At 33.6% G+C, this 21,519-nt stretch overlaps 3 protein-coding genes across 5 annotated transcripts; 1 reads left to right on the plus strand and 2 right to left on the minus strand.

Annotated features, from left to right (window-relative positions):
- Positions 1-832: 832 nt before the first annotated feature.
- On the minus strand, positions 833-5,026 carry LOC133295950 (serine/threonine-protein kinase PBL34-like). Its single transcript, XM_061494887.1, has 6 exons — positions 4,608-5,026; positions 3,522-3,841; positions 3,288-3,423; positions 2,456-2,589; positions 2,253-2,376; positions 833-1,640 (listed from the first exon to the last, which is right to left on the minus strand). The coding sequence occupies exons 1-6, from the start codon at positions 4,732-4,734 to the stop codon at positions 1,189-1,191; spliced, it is 1,293 nt and encodes a 430-aa protein (XP_061350871.1). The 5' UTR covers positions 4,735-5,026; the 3' UTR covers positions 833-1,188.
- A 9,028-nt stretch (positions 5,027-14,054) lies between these two features.
- On the plus strand, positions 14,055-17,340 carry LOC133295883 (uncharacterized). 3 transcript variants are annotated; one of them, XM_061494768.1, is made up of 4 exons: positions 14,055-14,398; positions 14,654-14,834; positions 16,597-16,772; positions 16,852-17,340. In XM_061494768.1, exons 1-4 carry the CDS (start codon positions 14,237-14,239, stop codon positions 17,110-17,112), a joined length of 780 nt encoding a protein of 259 aa, XP_061350752.1. In that variant the 5' UTR covers positions 14,055-14,236; the 3' UTR covers positions 17,113-17,340. The 3 variants fall into 3 exon arrangements, with proteins under 3 accessions (XP_061350752.1, XP_061350751.1, XP_061350750.1); XM_061494767.1 differs by having other exon boundaries at positions 14,654-14,813; positions 16,576-16,772; XM_061494766.1 differs by having other exon boundaries at positions 14,058-14,398; positions 14,654-14,813; positions 16,552-16,772.
- A 2,459-nt stretch (positions 17,341-19,799) lies between these two features.
- On the minus strand, positions 19,800-20,887 carry LOC133295948 (calmodulin-like protein 3). Its single transcript, XM_061494885.1, has one exon. It carries the CDS (start codon positions 20,772-20,774, stop codon positions 20,103-20,105), a length of 672 nt encoding a protein of 223 aa, XP_061350869.1. The 5' UTR covers positions 20,775-20,887; the 3' UTR covers positions 19,800-20,102.
- Positions 20,888-21,519: the final 632 nt, after the last annotated feature.

Here is a 21,519-nt window from a genome sequence, read left to right on the forward strand (position 1 = left end):
CTTACTTTGACCAAGAGTAAAAGTTTGATTCTTGATATCTTTACTCATCCAATGAAATTAAATTTGTAACACAAAAGTTTGAGTGGCTAATTTGTTTTTCAAAGGTGACTTGTTCCATGAGATATTTTGTAATGTGTGGTTACCATTAGACAAAATGGTCATAAATTCAATTTTTTTTTCCTTGAAATCTCTAATTTGAGCATGGTGACTTGCCTGTGACAGAACTAACTAGAGAGATGGGGCAAGATGGCCTATGTCAAAATATTCTCAACTCGGTTGGGGCACCTCTTATCTAAAATGGCAAAATAATAAAGATAAATAGAAGCCTATTTATGTGCCAAAAGAATAAAAAAAGAAGCCTAATCCCTCATGCTAGGGAATTTCAAAAGAAGGAATGTAGTGAGCTTACGAAAGACTAGCATGATTGATTCTAGAAGTGGCTAAGTTTCCGTTGCTGACGGCAAGGAGATTCTATAAATAATAGCTGATTTGATATAAGCACGAATAGTGGCTATCTTTCTTCAACATTAATATCAATAACACTTTTATCCCAAATTAGTTGGAGTCGGTCGTGACTACCTTTCTTACGGATTAAAAATCAAAGGAATAAGTTAAAGCAAATTCAGGTTCCTTCTTCCAATTCAAATTGTCACTGAAGACAGATATGAGCAGAATGCAGTCCACAGATAATTATGCTCAGCATAAAGACATATGCTCTCCATGTTTGTATCAATCATATAAGCTGATTCGGATGGATTTCCTTGAAAATATATGCTATTAGATTTGATTCAATAGAATTAAGGAAAGCATAAAAGTCTGACCACTAAAATAGAAAAATGTTATTTCCAGTGCTAAACGCAATTGATTCAGGTTGCTGCAAACCACTTTCTGAGATGTCAGACCTTTCATATACATACAGGATTTCTCAATTACAACATTAGCAAATGGCAAGTTTCTTTCAATATTGATGGTTAGCTCTCTAACAGAAGAGCACAAAGAAAATCAATATATCATTACTCTTCCATCAATCTTCTGGCTCTGACAGATTTTAAACACCCAAAAATTATGTAAGCTTGAAATGTCCATCTCCACACAACAACAACAATAACAACAACAACAAAGGAGGCATTTCAACCTTTGATTCAATCAAATGATTGAGCCAGCGATAAAGAAGAGGATCACTTCCCATCATCGATGCTGCTTGCCAGTATTCAACGGAGAAGCCCTGATGCTCTTGGATTGATTGTAGGTGATCTGTGGAGTTCCATCTGATTTCTTTTTTCGTCTCCCTTGTTGAGATAAACGAGAGTGATAAGACAAGATTGCAAGGTCGTTAAGATCCTGCAATGGAGTCAGAGCCTTCACAACTTCATCCATGTTAGGACGGCATTTGCAGTCTCTATTGAGGCAATTATAAGCTAACTGGGAAATTTTCTGCACCCCTTTTAGAGAATAATTTAGTTCCAAACGAGGATCCACAAGTTGGTACAGTTTTCGCTTATCAGCTAAATATGGCCTAGCCCATGAAACAAGATTTTGTTCCCCACTTGGACGCTTCCTGTCCATGGATCTTCTTCCTGTTAAAATCTCAAGTAACACAACTCCAAAGCTATAAACATCACTTTTAGCTGTCAAGTGTCCTGGTCAAAAGAGAAACAGAAAATCGTATAACTGGTTAGTTCTCATAGGTCTTAGAAAGGTTTCTATGCCATATTATGGTGCCTGGATGGATGAGCATGCAATAAAATCATCAGAATGTTGACATATGTCAGCATATTTGAAAATTTTGATGCTCTGTGCAAGCTCTTTCTTTTCCTTGGCAATGGAAATAAGTCTAAAGGTGTCATACGAGTTGATTATTCCTGCTAGTTGGTAAGTTAACAAACCCAGAGATCACACTGAATTCTAGGACATGCTTATGTGTTGCCAATGTTGGGAGTATTTAAGTTAAAAGGACATATGTAAACAGAAACAAACAAAATAAATACATAAAGTCAATCATTTTGACATGATACCCAGAGGACTATCGCAGTCTTCTCCATAACAATCATAAATCCATTGCAGGCCATCGCAGGATTCAAATGCCTTCTTGAATGATTGGCATGTGCTGCTATTACATAATGTTCTGCTTTGTGGCAGAAATTATAATCCATTATACAACTTTTAGCACAAGATTTTCAGAAACTCTTGTGGTGTATCTGATGCTAAAGAGTTTTCTTGTCATTTCAAGCTACTTACAGCTACATTGTTACCTGTCATGACGTATTCTGGAGCAGCATAACCATAAGTTCCAACAACTCTGGTAGAAACATGTGTCTTGTCTCCTTGAGGCCCTGCTTTTGCTAGACCAAAATCTGAAAGCTTCGCATTATACTCCTATAAAACGCTATGCGTTAATAATTTATCAAAGAAATAAAAAAAACCCTCTTAGACACTGATATCACTAACCGCATACCGTATCAAGCAAAATGTTTGATGTTTTAAAATCTCTATAAATGACTGGTTCTGGACCATTGTGGAGGAAGGCCAATCCTTTTGCTGCACCAAGTGCAATCTTAACCCTGTTGGACCATGGAAGAGGTACGGTTCCTTCAAAATGTAGACAACATTAGCGCTTTTATTGTAAGGTACAAGGATTAAGATGAAAGGGACCAGAACATCACGACTAGTTATAAGATGTTCTAGATCTGTCATCTTCATAAAGAATATGGAAGCGATAAGAGGGAAAAGGAAAATAAGAGTGAAAAGGAAAAGTGATTAGGTGATCTAGAATATGATTCAGAAAGGGTATGAACTCATGGAAGGAAATAAAAAAAAAAAAGATTATGCAAATTTCTCAAGGCATCCCAGTAAATACTGAAATATCTTCTATAGGAAACATACAATTTCTTGTTCATTTCCTCAGAATACTTGGTATTTAATTTGGTAATTCTACAGAGGATTTCCGATAACCATAGAGTGTATAATTCTTCCTTTAACTTTATACAGTCATTGGCTACAGCTCATAAAACACTTCATGACATTGTATGCAGACAAAAATCTTAAATGAGATCACATTTTGCAAGCTAATTTTAAATGGTTATAAAAGTGGTAGTAATCAATTGTGAATTCAACAAGCCATTGTTAAATGCTCCAAACCAGATCACTTTGTAAAAATCCAATGGTTTTGTTTATTCTTCAAGCAACAGGAAATGATTTGTGCTAGAAACCTAGAAATTGTTATCACATAATCTCTAGATATAGCATTCCTTATAATTCCTATATAGTAAGTCAAGGAAGAAACTCACTTCTGAATAGATGATTTTCTAGACTTCCACGGGTCATAAACTCATAAACAAGAAGCCGCTGATCATCTTCAATGCAGTAGCCGATAAGTTTCACAAGATTAGGATGGTGAAGCTGTCCAAGAAAGTCAACTTCAGCCTGCATTAACAAAATGCCATGTTACAATCTACTCCAGCATGTCCTAAACAATTCTTTATGATATTAATCTACTAACCCAAAGCAGATATATTACTAACCACCCATTCTCTATGGCCCTGAAGACCATCAGGCTTCAAGCTTTTGACAGCCACTGTAATCCCTGACCCAGGTTTTGCTGGGGCTGTTCCATCTTCCTCAATCCATCCTTTAAAAACAAAACCAAAGCCACCCTCCCCAAGAATGCTATCAGGTCTGAAATTTCCAGTTGCAGCTTTTAGTTCTTGAAATGTAAATTGAAGGAGCTGGCAAGGAGCCTTATTTTCCTTAGGTGTGGGATCAGGATTGTCAGAAGATAGTCGAGCTTCATAAGGAGGACAAAGGGCTCGATTGCTAGCATTCAGGTATCGTGTCTCAGTTGCTGCATCAATATAAAACAATGTGAAGGCTTCCTTCTTGAGATTATAACTATTTTATACATGAAATAGATTATAATTGCGTTTGGCTTTGGTTTTGGATCTAATAATGTTACTGGAACCAGCATAAAATTCACGGTTTCAACTACAAAATCCGGCAGCTTAATTGAGAGTAAGTTGATAACTTCGAAAATCAGAAAAATTGTTCACTCAATCCCTACTGAAATGAGAAATTGAAATCCTTTTGAATTTTACAAGAGGGACTAGTTTCCTCCTTGTGTCCCATGTTCCTTCAAGGGAATTATGCAGTTAGATATGCTTTTTTTAGAGTCTATAACAAGAGGATGGGGAAAGGGTTCAGGGAAAGCAAAGCGAGAAAGCAGAAAAAAGATCCATCTTTTTAGCTACCCACATCATAATTGAACTCCATAAAAATGCCTGCCACAAAAAAAAGTAACAGTAAAAGAAAAAAGAAAAGCTTTCCCTGAAAATTCCATAATTTTAAGCAAACCCAGAAATAAAGTGCTTCAAAACTGCACAACCCTGCAGTGGAAAGAGAGAGAGAGAGAGAGAGAAGGAGAAGGAGGAAGAGATGAAGAGCTTCAGAAAAAGAAACTAGTCAAAAAGAGAGGAGACTCATATGGGGCGGAACAAAAATGGAGCATTAATTAGACGCTGACACTACACTAGTCCTTGAGATTCAAAATCAGGAAGGAAAAACACACAATGGAAGCACTGAATTTCCACCATGGGGAAATAGTTGCTATATACCTGCATCATAAACGAGACTAGTACGAGGGATAGTGTTAGCAGGGTCTCTGGAAGCTGAGGATTTGCACGCACCTCTAACACCGCGTTTCAGAACAGCCCAGCACCCGCACTTCTTCTCCTTCTCCATGTCTCTTTCTTGGTCACAAGTTTCATGGGCTTTTCGTGAATTTGCATAGGAGAGAGATACGTGAGAAGAGATCAACCATGGTTGCAAAAGGAAGAGCAGAGAGTGAGAGCAGGGGGCAGAAGAAAAGAGAGATAGAGAGAGAAGAGGTTGTGCTTATGCTTATGCTTGTGTTTGTGTTTGTGTTTGAGATTGCAGGCATCATCATCGCCATCATCGCAGTGTGTACAAAAAGAACTTTTTTCCCACCACCTTTTGTGTGGGGGATGGGGAATGGGACACTCTCTTTCCTACTCTGTTTTTACCTGCTTGCTTGTAAATTACCAAAACATAAAACTCATGTCTAACAAAGTTTTTCCATTTTAAGATAGGCCCCTCCATGTCTTTCACCACCACCCATCATCAATCCTTTATACTTTACTTATATATACTTATCAAATATTATGATTTGCATATATTTTTCACTTTTCTATATAATTTTCATGAATACTACAATGGGTGTGTGTGGGGTGATAAATTATCCCATATTACTTATGCATATAACAAGATCAAGTTATCTGATATAAAAGAAAGGGATATATTATTCTGTCTACTCTTATTCTGTCTAAAAGGGAAATAAATCTTTGGTACTGTACATTCAGTACATCTCACCAATGAAAATACTACATGTTAGTTAAAATTCTGTTTTTTCTGTCAGATTTTTTTTCTCTCCTATGATGTGTAATGATGAGATGCACTGAATCTAGGTACAACAGTAGTACCAGAGATTTATTCATAGTTATAGTAAAATTTATTATTATTTATATAATATTCATTAATTTTATTTTTATATTTTCATTCTCATAATATGACAATAAATAATAGGATAAAATTTAAAGACTGGTTGAGATTGGGATTTTGCTTCTCAGTCTCCTTCTATGGAGATTAAAGTTGTTGCTTGGTGTGCTTTGATGGACGAGTGGGACCAATACTAAGGATTCCACAAGTGAATAATGTAAATGAGAATAAAATGCACAGCTAATTGTGGATTTGTAGATTTAGGATTTGTAATTAGGCCATTTGATAGCTGAGCCTGAACCATGGTATATCAAATGACTAACTTTATAATTTTATGCTTTGCCACCGTCATGTATTGATTTTGTTTCTACCATCTTTAGCTAAGTGGTAAAAACCTTTGCACTCCGTGCTACGAAAAGGGTTAATCTCATCCAATTGAATAGGAACATACTTGGGAAACAGAAAAAGCCATAAAAATAAAATAAAAATTTATTAGAGAAGAGAAGGTATGCAATATGGTTATGATAATTTCATTGGTGTTATATATTTAATTCAGATTTTTGTATACATTTAACATTATCGTACCTTTCAGAGTGTCTTTGCCCGTCTTGCAAAATAGTATGTATGGAACAAGAGGAGATGTCATTGATCTTTTTTTCTCTCGTACGTTTTATAAAAGTTTGATATTATCGAGAAATCTTTGACAGTACGATAAGAGCAATAATTCAGAAAATGCATAGCGATCGAGCCTGAAGATAACATCCCCCCCAAATAAAGGCAGAGAAAATAAATTTTCAAAAGCCATTAATCCATTATCTAGATATGATGTTTTCAGCATTGGATAAATTAAAGAAATAATACATAAAAAAATGGGTTCATGACTTATTTCACAATTATATTGGACTAGTTGTGGTTTCTAGAAGGATGCTTACAAACTATTACTATTTATTCTTATTATTATTATTATTATTATTATCAACTGAAAGTTGAAGTTCAACGATCCAAAGCTCAATAGCAAGATCCAAAGCTCAATAGCAATTTGATCCCATAAAAGACAAGGATAGGCATATTATTGGGGCTTGCAATACAACATACAAATCCTCATTGGGTACTGAACGAACATATAGGGGACTTCCCTACACGGCTTTCACTTTCCTCTTCTTTATATCTATTGGAAAGATTATGTTAGTTGTGAGCAGCATCTTGGCACAAGAGACCCGCAAAAAGGGTTTGTGATATGTAAGCAATCTCCAAAAGCTTATAATTAGGCGTCAATTAAGTTACACTAATTAAACAATTCAGAGTCATATTATTATTATTGTTTGGTCAAAACTAATAGAAAGATGGTCAAGAGCATATTTGAGTGCAATGCAATCCCATCACTCTTTCTCTCTCTAGGCATTCAGGTGAGATATATTCCTAGAGGATGAGCAATGGGTCTATAATATATAGTTGGGTTTCTCTTGAAGGGGTATATTTAAGGGAGAAGGGAAAAGAGTGAGTGGGGATGAGAAGAGGGGAGGGTGCTTGGTGAGAGGTCATTTCATCAACCAACTATAAACAAAATTGTATTCTATGATGCTTGGGGAGATGAAAAGCAATATGAGATCCTATTCTTTCTTTTTTCCTACACTGTGCTTGCAACTTGACAAACCTTGTTGGAAAGGAGTGATGCCAATTGCCCCCACTAAGTTTGTGGGTCCTAATCATTGGTCCCCACCATATACCATTACTCACTAGTCACTAGCACATAGAAGACACACATACAGGATGAGGGAAAGAGGAAGGTTTTGAAATAGCGACCAGTGTAAGGCACTCAAGGTTCATCATATGGGCAAACAAGAATTCCAGAATTCCTGTTGTTGGAGGGATAAAGTTAGCAACCCAAATAATTGGCAAGAGAGAAAAAAAAAATGCTCGGAACTAGATCTTTTGCAGATATAATGTAGCGCACAATAAATATGCTAGACCTTTCGATTTGGATTGAGTGCTAACTCCACAACTATTCGGCAGGATGTGTTAAATAACTAAAAAATTGAACCGAACCAAACCGAACTGTCCTTAAAATAACTGATTTTTAAAAACTGGTTCATGAACCGAACCAATTTTTAAAGAACCAGTTAATGAACCGAACCGATTTTTAGAACTAGTTTAAGAACCGAACCATTTTGAACCGAACCGAACCATTCTCAAATCGAACCGAATTGATTTTTATAACTATATTTTTTAAATTTTAAATTTTTTTCTTTTCAAAATAGGATCGACTCAAACCAGTTCCGAACCGAATCACTTCCGAACCGAACAAGTTTTGAACCGAACCAAACCATTTTCTAACCGAATCATTTAAATCAATTCAATTTGATTTTTCAAAAAAATCGGTTCGGTTCAACCCATGCTCCCTGGAGCCTTATTTAGGGCCCAAAATTTGCATACTATTATTATCTTCACGCTTCGTCAAATTCACAAGCAAATACATAAAGTATAACACATTGACTGACTTATCATCTGCATGTAAACTATTGCAAAAACGGCGAACCACTAAGGGGTAACATGGTTCCGTCCAGTCAAGCATCAACATCATCATCATGAATTCAAACAATAGGGTCAGGATTCAACACGCAGGAGATGCCATTGGTAGTAAAGGTACATAGATAATATATCTTAAAAGAATATGTCGTTTATGTCCAGATGCTTCCCGCTTCTTAACTTTTAACAGTTTCAAATGAGCTTTTATTCTTGTGAGATGTTTGATTACATGTCTTGAGGTAAAGTAGAACATGAATCTAAACCGTTTATATTGGAAAATGAGATCTGGAGTAAGATTTGTCAAAGAGAAATTAAAGGTGGAGATTCCCACAGTAGAAGAATTTAATGGACCAAAACTAATGTTCTTTTATTGCTAAGCTAGCTAGTAAATAGCTTAAAGATGCAGTTGGTTAATGCTTGTAGGTACATGCTATTGTTGAGAAAGGTATGGTGTCCACTTGAGCTGTCTTAGCCCCATTTAGGTCAAGTATACTTTAGGCTCCTAAATTATTATCTCAGTCCTATTGCTATAAGATTAAAAATGTGTCCAGATAAAGTTGTGATGAGAAGCAAATAATATTTATTAAAAAAAAATTAAATTATTATTAATTTTACGTAGATTAAAAAATGGGAGAAAAGTATATTAAAAATTGATTTTTGATACTTTAGATAAAATTTGAGAGGGTATTTATTCATGGTGAAAATTTTATCGTACCGCTGCTCCTAGTATATTATTTTGAAATATTTTTAAGTTAATTATATAAATCATTAAGAAAATTTAAAAATATTTATTTCACCATGAAATGAAGGTAAAATAAAAGAATAAAAATGATTATTTATAAAAAAATAAATTATAAAAATGGGGCTGGACAGGCTTAGTTTTCTAGTCCACCTTTAAAGGTGGAGTAGGCCGGCCCATTTTTTGGCGGGCTTATGCTTTGCCATCTCTACTCACTTGGCCTCACATGGGTCCCATATATTTTTATGTGTGTGTAAGAAATAAATTTATCTCTTACAACAAGAGAAATATTAAACTCATAAATAAATAAAGTTAAATGAAATCAAGAGACACAAGTAGGGGTGTTCGCGGTCTAGATTATATCAGTTTTGAAGCAAAAATTATCTGATTCAATCCCTTCAGTTTGATCATTTAATCATGCATTCGTTTTTTTTTAAATCCGATCTGATCCAATCCAATCCAATTTAATTCGGTTTGGTTTGTATCGATCTTCGATTTTTTGAAAAACCTAAAATTTCAGTCCTACAAGTCACTAGCTATATCAAAATAAAGTCATATAAAGTTACAAACTACTGGAAAATTCAAGTCTTCAAACTATAACAAGTCTTAAAACTTATGAAGAGTAATTTAGATTAATATACAATAAAAAAACTAAAACAAGATAGTTTGCTATCAATAATATCCAAAATCCAAGTCTACAAAACAATAAGATTTCAAGCACTATCTTTCAAAAATAATAAATACATAATATATTAGATCAGATTGAATTAGATTGATTTTTACCAATCAAAGCGAAAATCGATCAAATTCAATTAAAATATGTGATTTTTTTTTCGATTAATTTAATTACCGATTTTTCAGTTCGGTCACCGCAATTTGAATCGGTTGATGAATACTCTAAACACAAGATACTTCTTACAAGATAACGTTTCCTTTTGTAAATTATGAAGGCACATGCTCCCCGATCAAATATGAAGAACATAATATAGTCTATCGAACATAGGAAGAGCTTTCTTATATGTCATTGGATTTTATTTTATTTTTTTCTATTTTCTTCCTATGTTATTTACTATAATCTAAGAATTTTCATCTCTAATTTTAACAAAATACCAAAAATAAGGTTAATATGTCACAAGAGAGTGGTATACTTTTATCTCCATGAATACTCTCACAAATTTTCATCCATTTCTCGAGCTCCATTAAAAGAATTCTGTCAGAGTCATAAACTTATTAAAAAAAACAGGTTAAGTAAAGAATGCTTTATTTGAGGGAAATGTAATTTGAGGGGAAAATATTTAAATAAATAGAAAAAAAGTTTAAATATCCTCATGTGCTATTGCTTTGATTCACTTATATCGGCTTTTTGACCTTTTTGCCCCTCATTAATTAATTAATAACCAATTTGCCCCTGATCAAGAACTATCCACCAACCTGCCCCCTGTTAGTCGACTACCTTGCTGTTTTAGTCGAGCAAATGGTCAATCTTCAGAAAGTGGACTACCGCAAATTTAGTCAACTAAAAAATCATCTTAATCGACTACATTTTTGGGATATTTAATCGACTAAGTAACGATATTTAGTCGACTAAATGTCGACTGAAACCCTATATTTTCCATGTTTTCGGTCTCATTTCGATTGTTGTTGTTGTGTAAACCTAAATAGCTCCCTTTGTTCATGTGTAATCCTCTCAATCCGATTGTATTTCATCCCACCATCTCTACAGACCTAATATTGTGAAATCATTGTCTCTGCCCAATTCCAAACCCCAAAATTCGAACCAAAACCCCCAATTTCAGAACCCAAGTCCCAATTTCGTGAGGAAGATGAGCACAAGTCCAAACATGTATGTGACAATGATCTACTATGATGGAAAGCATTATGAAGGCCCCAATGGTGTTCAATTTGAAGGAAAAACGAAAATGTTGAAAATCAAACGGGGCACTACATACAATGAGTTAAAGGAGAGAATTCAGCAAAAATTGGGTCTGCAAGGCAGCCAATGCGTTTAACGGATGATTGCCAGGGTAGAGACAACAGTTGGTAAGGATGCTATTTACTACATTGGTAACGATATATGTGATGATGAAGATGTCGAATGTGTCATAGATGCAATTGTTGACCGAAAATTTCAAAATTTTATTAAGATATATGTTGAATTAGATTGTGGTCAATCTTCATCTGCACCCATGCATACAAGAAGTGAACCGTATTTTGGTCATGAAGAAAGAGTAGTCGATTTATCTGCACCTGCACATGTCATAAGTCAGATAACACTGCGGGAAATAGATGAGGATGAACAGGATGCCGATATGGACAGCGATGAGGACGGTGAACCTGAGAGTGTTATTCTGCTAGGTGACACGTCAGATACTGACGTAGAGGGTGATTTCGACGCTGACACAAGCTCACCATCCCCAGGTTCGCAGGTTACGAGACCACTTCGTGTTGACCCTGTTAGCAGTGGTAAGATTTGTTTTTTAAAGATTTAATTTAGCAATTATTTTTTTTGTTATGAATGGTATTGACGGTGGCATTATAATGCATCCGTAGGTTCTGAGGTCGAGCCATTTTGGAATGAAAGCTCACATTATACCTTCATTAATTGGGCCCACCCTAATGATGAGACGGAGATATTGTATGGTGACGATGATGATCACGGTGGCTGGCAATTAGGGGATCCTTTATATTTGTATCAGGAGTTTCGTAGCAAATCTGAAATGCAACATGCAGTCAAATTATATTGTATGAAGGCTCACCGTACTGCCGTTGTGGCAAAAAGTGATGACCATAGATTTGTGATGAAGTGTCGACACCATAATGATGGATGTCCCTGGTATGTGAGGGCATTGTTGCCGAAGAATGGAAATACTTGGGTGGTTAGTAAATGGGTTAAAGAACACACCTGCCTAAACCAAGGTCTTACCCGGGATCATAGACAGTTGGATTCTGATGTGATATGTGCAACCATTATCAGTATGTATTATTCGATATATCTAACTTCCTAAGGTATGTTTACGTTAATCAGTTTGTATTCTGACTGTTGGTCGGTGTTTTTTTTTATATAGGTATGTTAAAAGAAGATCCATCATTAAAGCCAGTTCTGCGGCTCGTCATTTGTTTAGGGTACCTACAATGAAACATGTCAGCATTTAACTATATGAAACATGTCATGATGGTAATGAAAACTTGCAACATAAGGGTTGTAAACCAAAAGCAAACTTTTGCCACATACAAACTTTTCAAACAAAAAAATTCACACAATGCAAAAAAATAAACCTTAGTAGATTAGGGTTACAAAACCTACAACAAACGCTTTGATTAGAGTTCACAAATTCGGACAGCAAACAAATAAAAAAATTCCTAAACCTAAAACATAATGCAAGTTAAGAAACCTTACCTATCCTTCAGATTTCACGATTTGGACCGTATTTTGGGCCAATCCACACGCCTAAGGGAAGGGTTTGGGGCGTTCTTCAGCTGCTCCTGCGGATTTGGGGTTTGGGCCGCCTCCTTAGTCGATTAGGTCATCCTACTCCCCCTCTGCCGAATGGGGGGTTTTTTTAAAAAACAAATCCGTCGATATTTAGTCGACTAAATATCGTTACTTAGTCGACTAAATATCCCAAAAATGTAGTCGATTAAGATGATTTTTTAGTCGACTAAATTTGCGGTAGTCCACTTTCTGAAGATTGACCATTTGCTCGACTAAAACAGCAAGGTAGTCGACTAAAAGGGGGCAGGTTGGTGGATAGTTCTTGATCAGGGGCAAATTGGTTATTAATTAATTAATGAGGGGCAAAAGGGTCAAAAAGTCCACTTATATCCTTATATTTTTTTGATCACTTAACTATCTGTGATTGTTTCTATCAACTCCTTTCTTAACATGGTTAGAAATTTAATTAAATATACCTACTTTACCTTTCTTAGAAGAAGAAAATAAAGTGATAAAAATAAAGAAAAATAATATCAAATGTTATGAAAACATAGAATATTTAATAAAACACTAAAAGAAAATAAAAATAAAAAAGTAGAACAAAAAAAATCAGAGTTATGAATTTTTAATATGTTTGGTTTTATTTTTATTTTTAATCCTTGATCTATTTTATTTTTTTATTTAGATAAATTTTGTCTTTTTTATATTTATATTTTATTCTCTCTCATTTTTTAATTTATTCTACAAAATTCTTTAGTAGATGGGGTGGCACAAGCTAAAAACGAAGAAGAGAAAAATCAGAATAAAGTAGATCAAAAGTGAAAATAATAATAGAAAAAGACCAAATATTTCTAAATAACAAAGAATACAATAGATCAAAAACAAAAAATAAAATAAAATAAAAATAAAATAAAAATAAAACCAAATATATTGAAAACTCATAATTGTGATTTCCTTTTGTTTCATTTCTTTTTTATTTTACTTTTTGTCTTCATTATTTTTCTTCTTCTTTTGGTCTCTTTATTTTTAATTTTAGTTTTTTTAGTCAGGGTTGCGATTTTAATATATTTGACCTTATTTTCCCTTATATTTTATTCTTTATTTTTTATTTAAATACATTTGATTTTTTTTTCTTTCCGTCTTTTATTAAATGTTCTAATTTTTTATAATATTTGGTCTTATTTTTCTTTTCTTTTTTTATCACTCTATTTTTCTTTTAAAAATAATAAAATAGATATACTTAGTTGTTAAGTTCTTAAAAATGTTAAGCAGGGATATGTATAAAAAAAGGGGTTTGCATTCGTCATTTAACATGACACAAAAAAGTTTCATATATAAACAATATTTTGTGGGGTTCACACTTTTTGAAGCAAAAAAAAAAAAACAAACAAACTACGGCACGCAAAATGAATCTCTATAACAATATGCAATCATTTTTTTTACAACATAAATTTTATAAAACCCTGAAAAAAATCACGGGAAGTTAATTTTTTAAAGAAAAAGTGTAGGAGTGTAAGTTTTTTTTTTTTTTTTTCAACTTTTCCCAAATAAATAAAGGAATTTTTTTTTATCTTTTTAAATGATATAAGTTATATCATTTTACTCTTACAAAGAGTTAGAATCTTCATTTTTATTATTTTTTTCACTCTCTCCTCATGAGTTATTTATTTTTCTCACTTAAAATAATACATCTTTAATGAAAAACCTTTTTTCCATAAATAAAATTTTGCTCAGATCTTACCAAAAAAAAATAATTTATTTTTGCTCAGATCAAACCAGAGATGTGCTAGCAGGCTGCCAGGTGGACGAGTGTCCATCTAATTGCTTCTCAATTCTCATCTATTACCTTATCGCCTTGCTTTCTTTTTCATTTTCATGTTTTAGGGTTTTGATTGCATCTAATCCAATCCAATCCAACATTTGAAGTTGAAGACGACGCTCACCGTGGGGAATTGCATTGCATGAACGGTTCTTGGTTAGGGTTTGGAATCGGTGGTGCAAAGTGAGGAGAAGATTGGTCCCTCCGAAACATGTCTGCCATAGTGTGTGGGAAGAGATCAGCCCTATTCGAAGACCTTCCATCATCATCTTCTCCACCCCTTTCCAAGAGGATCCGTTGTTCCTCTTCTTCTCCTCATCGTTTTTCCCTCATCCACCACCTCACCGCCTTTTTCCCTGACATGGATAATCAGGTTCTTTTTTTTTTTTTTTTTTTTTTTTTTTTCTAGTTTGGTTTCATTTTTATTTTATTTTTGGCCTTTTTGGGGTCCCCCAAAGAAAAAGAGATGGAATACTTACATGGGTTTTAAAAAAAATTCAATCTTGTTTATTCATGGACTTCAAGTTGATATTTTGAAAGAATAGGTAACTATCTGCTGCTGCTGTTGATTCCTTAATCAATTATATGACTAGTTGGTTGCTGACCAATTACGTAATTTCAATGGCAGCTTCTGGAGAAAACTCTTGAAGAATGTGGCAATGATCTCGATTCTGCTCTCAGAAGCTTAAATGAGCTTCGGTTAGGAGGATCTGTTCAGAAGTCACTTGATTCTGCTGACATTGGATCTGATGCAGCTGTTGATCTTAATGCTCAACTTCATCCAGAAGGTATGCATGCGAAGCGATATTGTGTTAAAGTTAGTTGAAGTCAGACTCGAGATTATTCAATGCTTGCAGTGCAACAGATGCTTGATGAGCATTAGTTTCTTTGTGTTTTAGAATTTACATTGCCCCAATTGTTATTTTTTAAAATTAATACATGGGTTCTGAATCTTTGTTGGTGTTTTTATATGCTAAATGAAGTCTTAATCCACACCTGTTTGCATTTTTTGAAGAATTATAAAAAATCCAAATTCCAATGGACAAGACAATATGTGGGTTCTAAGTTTTTGTTGTTTTTATAGCTACTTCAAATCATAACCTTTATCCTTTGAAAAAGATTTTTAAAAGACCCAAAATTGTACAAGACATTTTGAACAAGTTGTCAGTTAATTACATATTATACTTGTTACATTCAAAGCCTGCTATCTTAGTGGTGTCACTGGGCATTTCTGGCTGGATGGGATTTGTTGAATGGATGAAATGCCCAAGTTTTCTAGGACATGTGTTTTCTTTAAAGCAGATTTTGCCTATTGAGAGTAATATTAATCATTGGTATGGTTCTAGAGATGTGAAGTTAATATTTAACACACTTTACCGCTTTGAACTCGTTTTCCTATCTTCTTATGCGATGGTTGAATGCCTGTGCCTTGGTTCATGCTAACATGCTCATAAGAAATATGGGATTTTTATTAGTTGATAGTTTTGAAGAGAAAACTATAGTGTGAGAAGGGGAAAAGAGATTTTTCTTAAAGTTAATGCTTTTCCCTTCTTTTCATGCATTTTGCAGCGAAGCAATTTTTTTATATTATAGAAATATACCATGATAAAGGGGGCGAACCGGAGCAGTGGTAAAGCTGTTCTTTCATGACCAAAAGGTCATGGGTTCAAATCCAGGAAACAGCCTCTTTGCAATTATGCAAGGGTAAGGTTACGTACAAGGATTATCTCCTCTCCACACTCGCTAGTCGGGTTTAATGGGGAGTGATTTTTTTTTTAGAAATATACCATGATGCCGAAAGCGCATAGAAAAGATGGCTAAACAAAAAGTTAGGATTTCACGAAAGAGTAACCCTCTGGTTCTTAATTTCTAGTAACAAAATAACAAAATTCAACTCCTAAAATAAGGGTCATAAGCACTCTTTTATAGACTAATAACAAATTGATCCAAAATTCAAAAATCTTAAAAATAATAGAACTTCCTAAAATAAATGTAACATTAATTAACCTCTAAAAATAAATAAATATTTATAATTAAATCATTCAAAACACGTCCCAAATCTTAAATCTTAAATAATGCCAAATGTGTTGCGTTCCTTTTATTGCCAAACAAATCACAATTATATCCGCTGCTTCATTTGGACTGGGATTCGATTGTAATTCGTTATATTTCAAATCACTGTCTCTTTCAATGATTAGGCCATACTTATTGGGCCACAACTCTAGTTGACTACGAGCTTCTTGAAACAATGGTTGGGCCATGTACAATGGGTCAAGTAAGTGCATCAATAAGGGACTTTATTTTCAGTTCTTTGCGTAATAAAATATTAGAAGTTTTTTGGTCTCTTATGTTCCATGTTACTTTATATTCAATCAAATTTGGAAATAATGTATGGTGATATATTGTAGTTACTATTATATTAGGCAGGTTTAGCTACTTAGAACCTTGATTTTATTTGTCATCCCATGATTCATAATGAACTTTTGTCATCCCATGATTCGTAAAGAACTGGTTATTTTGTTGTAGGTGAAGGCAAATGCGATGCGGAAGTTGCAGCTTCTGATGATCCAGTAGCTGGACAAAATTATCCTATCAATGGTGCTGAATGGGTAGAGCTTTTTGTTAAAGAAATGATGAATTCTTCAAACATGGATGATGCCAAAGCTCGAGCTTCAAGAGTGCTAGAGGTTCTGGAGAAATCCATTTGTGAGCGAGCAAGCGCAGAAACAGAAATGAATTTCCACCAGGTAACTTAATACACACACATATATATAATACTGTGAATTGTCATTGGGTGTAATGTATATATTGTTTGGTTTACTATAGGAAAATATGATGCTAAAGGAACAAGTGGAGGCCCTTATTCAAGAAAATATTATTTTGAAGCGAGCTGTATGTATTCAGAATGAACGACTGAAAGAGTCCGAAGATAGGAAAGAAGAGTCAAAGCATCTCAAGCAATTAGTATCACAGTATCAGGAACGGCTAAGAACTTTAGAGGTCAACAATTATGCGTTGACAATGCACCTAAAGCAGGCTGAACAGAGCAGTTCCATCCCTGGGCGTTTTCATCCAGATGTTTTCTAGGCACCCACCTCCTAACAACAACGTAATCAGTCTTAGCTGTTTGTTTCTGTAGTTTAAATAATCATGAAGAAGGAACGAGACAATGAATTTTGGAAACACAACACGATTATTCAGCTGAATGTATGGTTGTCTGTACCCTTATTTTTACTCCACCTTTTAATTAATGGTGGATAGTGAAGATTTTTTACATCATTTAGATTTTTGGTGATGATATAAATCCGCCTTTTCCTCAGAATTAAAATTTAGTATCCTGCTTTTCCATTTTTTTTTATTGGTAGAACCTACTTTTCCTCTTACATCTATCTACCTTCGGTAGACCTACTAATATCAACAATTCATTTAAGGATTATTATTCATTGCAAGTAACTTGTTGAATAATATATGTTGTAAAAATTAAATATCTATAAAGAGTATCCTAAAAAAGTAAAAGTTTTTTATAAGTTAGGAAAAAAATATAAGGTCTCAAACGAGGTGTGGTTGGAGGCTTCTATTTTTTATTTTATTTTTAAATTAATCAATTTTCATATACGCACTTAAGGCTTTAAATCATAAATAATATAAATTTTTTTAAGAAGGTTATACTTACAATATTTTTTTTTTTACAACTTCTTACAATTATATTTTAACACCGTTGATTTTCGTCAGTCAACGATTATGATTTTCGTAAATTAAACTCATTAATTAATTATTAATTCACAATAAATGATAACCTTTGATTAACGGAAATCAACGGTGTTAAGATATGATTATAAGAGGTTGTAAAAAAAAATTGTAAATATAACTTTTTTTAAAAAAAATTACATAAATTATTAATATTATTTAAATAAAACTAAAATATCCACTGTAAGATAAAGCCCAGTGCTAGTAGTCCATGGGTGTAGGCGTTATACAGAAGTCTACGGGGAATCTTGTTTGTTAAGCAAGCAAAGCCTACTAATAAAGTCAAATAAATTACAATGCTTCATGTCAACAAAAGGATAAAAGAAAATATTATAGGGGACCATGTAAAAAGTAACCATTACTCTTTCCGACTATACATTAATACATCATGCACTTCTGCTTTTCTAGACACACTTTCAAGCAATGTTATAAAAATCCGAACGATTCGGGTTGATTCGGAAATTGGTGAACCGGTTATGTAATCGGTCTGATTTTAATATTGAATCGGCCATGTTACAGAACCGGTGTGACCTGATGCGACTCGGCTAATTTTCGTAAAAATCGGTGACCTAGTCGGTTCAACCGGTAACTCGCCCGATCTATAAAAAAAATTAATTTATTTTCATAAATTAATGTCTTCTTTTTTTACTCTCAAACACATTTTGAAATATTTGAGTGATTTGTAACTTATTAACTTACATAAATTATGTACCTATAACATTAATATTATCTTGATTATGCAATATGCAGGGAATTTTCATTTGATTTATAGTTAGAGATGTCGTTTACTGAACCTGAAATCCTAGTATCACAAATATTATATGTTTGATTAATCTTTTGTTGAACAATGATGTGTAATTTATTATTTTTATTTTAAAATATTTGAAACTGATATATTTTTTACAAGTATTTAAGTATATGTATAGTTTTTTTAATATAAATTATAGATTTATATATACTTATCGGATTATGCGGTTGAACCAGTGACCCACTGGTTAAACCAGTAACTCAGTGATCCAGTACCTCGACCATGTCAACTAATAACATTAGTTTGAAGAACTAAAAAAAAGGAACAAGCAAGCCCACCAACAGTGAAGTGTACGATTGAATTATAGTTTATAAACTTAAAAGTGTTAAAAATAAATTTGTAATAAAGGGATTTATCACTTATGTTTAGCAAACGTGATTTTAGTATAATAAATGTTGTTTTCATAATGTTAATCAGAATTATTTTTGGACCTATAACAATAAAAAATAATGAGTTTATTTTTAAAAATAATTCAAATATTTTTAAATTTGTCGTGTGTATATATATATATATATATATATATATATATATATATATATTATATAAGAATCAATAATAGGAAAAATAATGTTAAAAAACTATTCAATTATTAAATTTATAATAATTAAATTTATTTCTAACCCAGAATTTTGGCAAGAATTGTAGAGTATGAGATCATTGGGTCCTCAGTAACCGTAAGTTTGTGAATTCAGAAGCAACTCAGTCTTTGGACCGAAAGCAAGTTTGGGACAAGAATTGAGTTTGAAATCGTACTTGGACATATAATTAAACAAGATTCTTTGTACCAAAAAAAAAAAAAACATTCTTCATGGTCAATATCTCATTTAATGCCAAAAAAAACATGTTTGTGTGGTAAGAATGCGCACCCAAACACACACATATATACACACACACACGAGGTATGATCTTTTGATATCGGAGCCAAATTTAAAATTTGATATTTCATCTGAGAGCCATTAGATCATCGATTCTTTGAACTGGTTCAAAGATCAAATTATATTTTTAAAATTGGTTCAATTTATTCAAACTAAATAAATTTTCAGATTCGGTTCCACTCGGCATGTAAACCGAACCGTGCACCTCTAATTAAGTCTATTATTTGAATTGAAACAAACATTCTTTTACAATTTACTTTCCCAATTTCATATAGAATAGAAAACAACATTGGAAATTCAAGACTTCACATATAGTAGTTTGAGCTGTAGAGCTCAATTGTAGGCTGAATGATATATATGGTTATTGGTACTAATAGTATCCACACACACAAAATAAAGAAAACCAATCTCTTGAAAAGGAAAGAAAGAAAAGAATAATGGGTCATAGCCATAGCCATAGGTTACAGAAACTTGGAAATTAATCAGGAATTCACACATACTACACCAAAGCACTATTTCATTTCATGTACATACACACACAATTTCAGTTGCGAGTGTTTTGAGTTAATATCATAGCGGATATGGATAGAAAGAAACGAAGAATACAGAGAAAGACTGGGAGTGGTAGTGGCAGAGCATGTGATGGACTATGCAACAAAGACAAGCTTTCCTCCGTTAATCATCATTGTCTTGAACTCGTTAAAATTGACCATACCATCTCCATCCATATCAACCTTCCTAATCATCTCTTTGCACTCTTCAACCTTCTTCCCTTCCCTTAATCCTAATGAAGTAAGCACCAAAGCTAGCTCTTCCACTGATATAAGCCCATCTTTATCTTTGTCAAACACATCAAAAGCCTCCTTTAAATTTACCTCTTCACCTTCCTTGCCAATACCCTCTTTCTCCTCTTCTTCATTCCCTCCCATAGACTCACTAGTCAACAAACAAAACTCATCAAAATCAATCAACCCATCTCCGTTGGAATCAAACTTTACAACAATATCATCAATCTCTCTATCTGTCATGAAGATTCTGATGTTCCTCAGTGACTCCCTCAGCTCATGCCTTGTTATGAATCCATCATCATTCTTGTCGAAAGTGGAGAACACCTTTTTAAGATCATCTTTCCTGTAGCCATCCCTCTCAACCTTGGTCATTTGTGAAGAAGATGAGGCAACAGCGAAGTTGGTTTTGCAAGCATTGTTAGGGAAGAATATTTGCAGCCACAAGCGAATCTTGTTGGTGGGTATGTAGTAGAACACATTTATGAGGCCTGCAATGAACAGAACGGCTAGAAACAGTGCAGTTAGAACCATGTTTTGGCCAAACTAGATATCACAAACAACAAGGGTAGGGATAAGATAAGGAAGAAGAGGAACAAATTAATAACTAGTTAGAACATAGGAGCTAGGAGTATACGAGTCCTTGTCTGCTTTTGAGGTTTTTATTGTTGTTAAAAAAAAGATATTATTTTTTATGCACGAGACAAATTATCTCATGTAACATATAAAAAATTACGTGTGATCTACTAAAAACAAAAGAGAGAAATAAAATAAATGATTTTCATCCATTTTTTTATGTATTAAATGAGACATATTATCTTATAACACATGAGAAACGATATTCCCTAAAAAAAATTCCAAGTGTAAAAGAAGTTACGCGTGTTTGGTACTTTGGTGGTGGTGGTGCTCTTTTTGATCCCACAAACCGCGTGAACTGTAATATATATATATCTATGTATTAAAGTAGGAAAGTTGAGAACATTTTGAGGACAAATCTAAGTGATATTCTTCACAAATCACAAGCTTAATTTATGGTCTTTCTCGTTAATTTTTTCATTAAGCTATGAGCTATCTATCTAGTGGTGAGTGTAATAAGATGTGTGAAGAAACAGTATACCACAAATGATGTCCATTTCCCCCATCAATCATGTTCTATAGGATAAAAGAATCCTTTTAATGTGCTCTTTAAGCATCCCCACATAACTTTAGTCATGGTTCGACAACACATACCTTTTTTCCACCGGGAATTTCCAAGAGCTTACATTTTCTTTTTCGATGT

This window comes from Gastrolobium bilobum, unplaced genomic scaffold (assembly GCF_033153095.1).
Source record: "Gastrolobium bilobum isolate Gb01-03AN ecotype WA unplaced genomic scaffold, APGP_CSIRO_Gbil_v1 utg2195, whole genome shotgun sequence".
Classification (NCBI taxonomy): Eukaryota; Viridiplantae; Streptophyta; class Magnoliopsida; order Fabales; family Fabaceae; genus Gastrolobium; species Gastrolobium bilobum.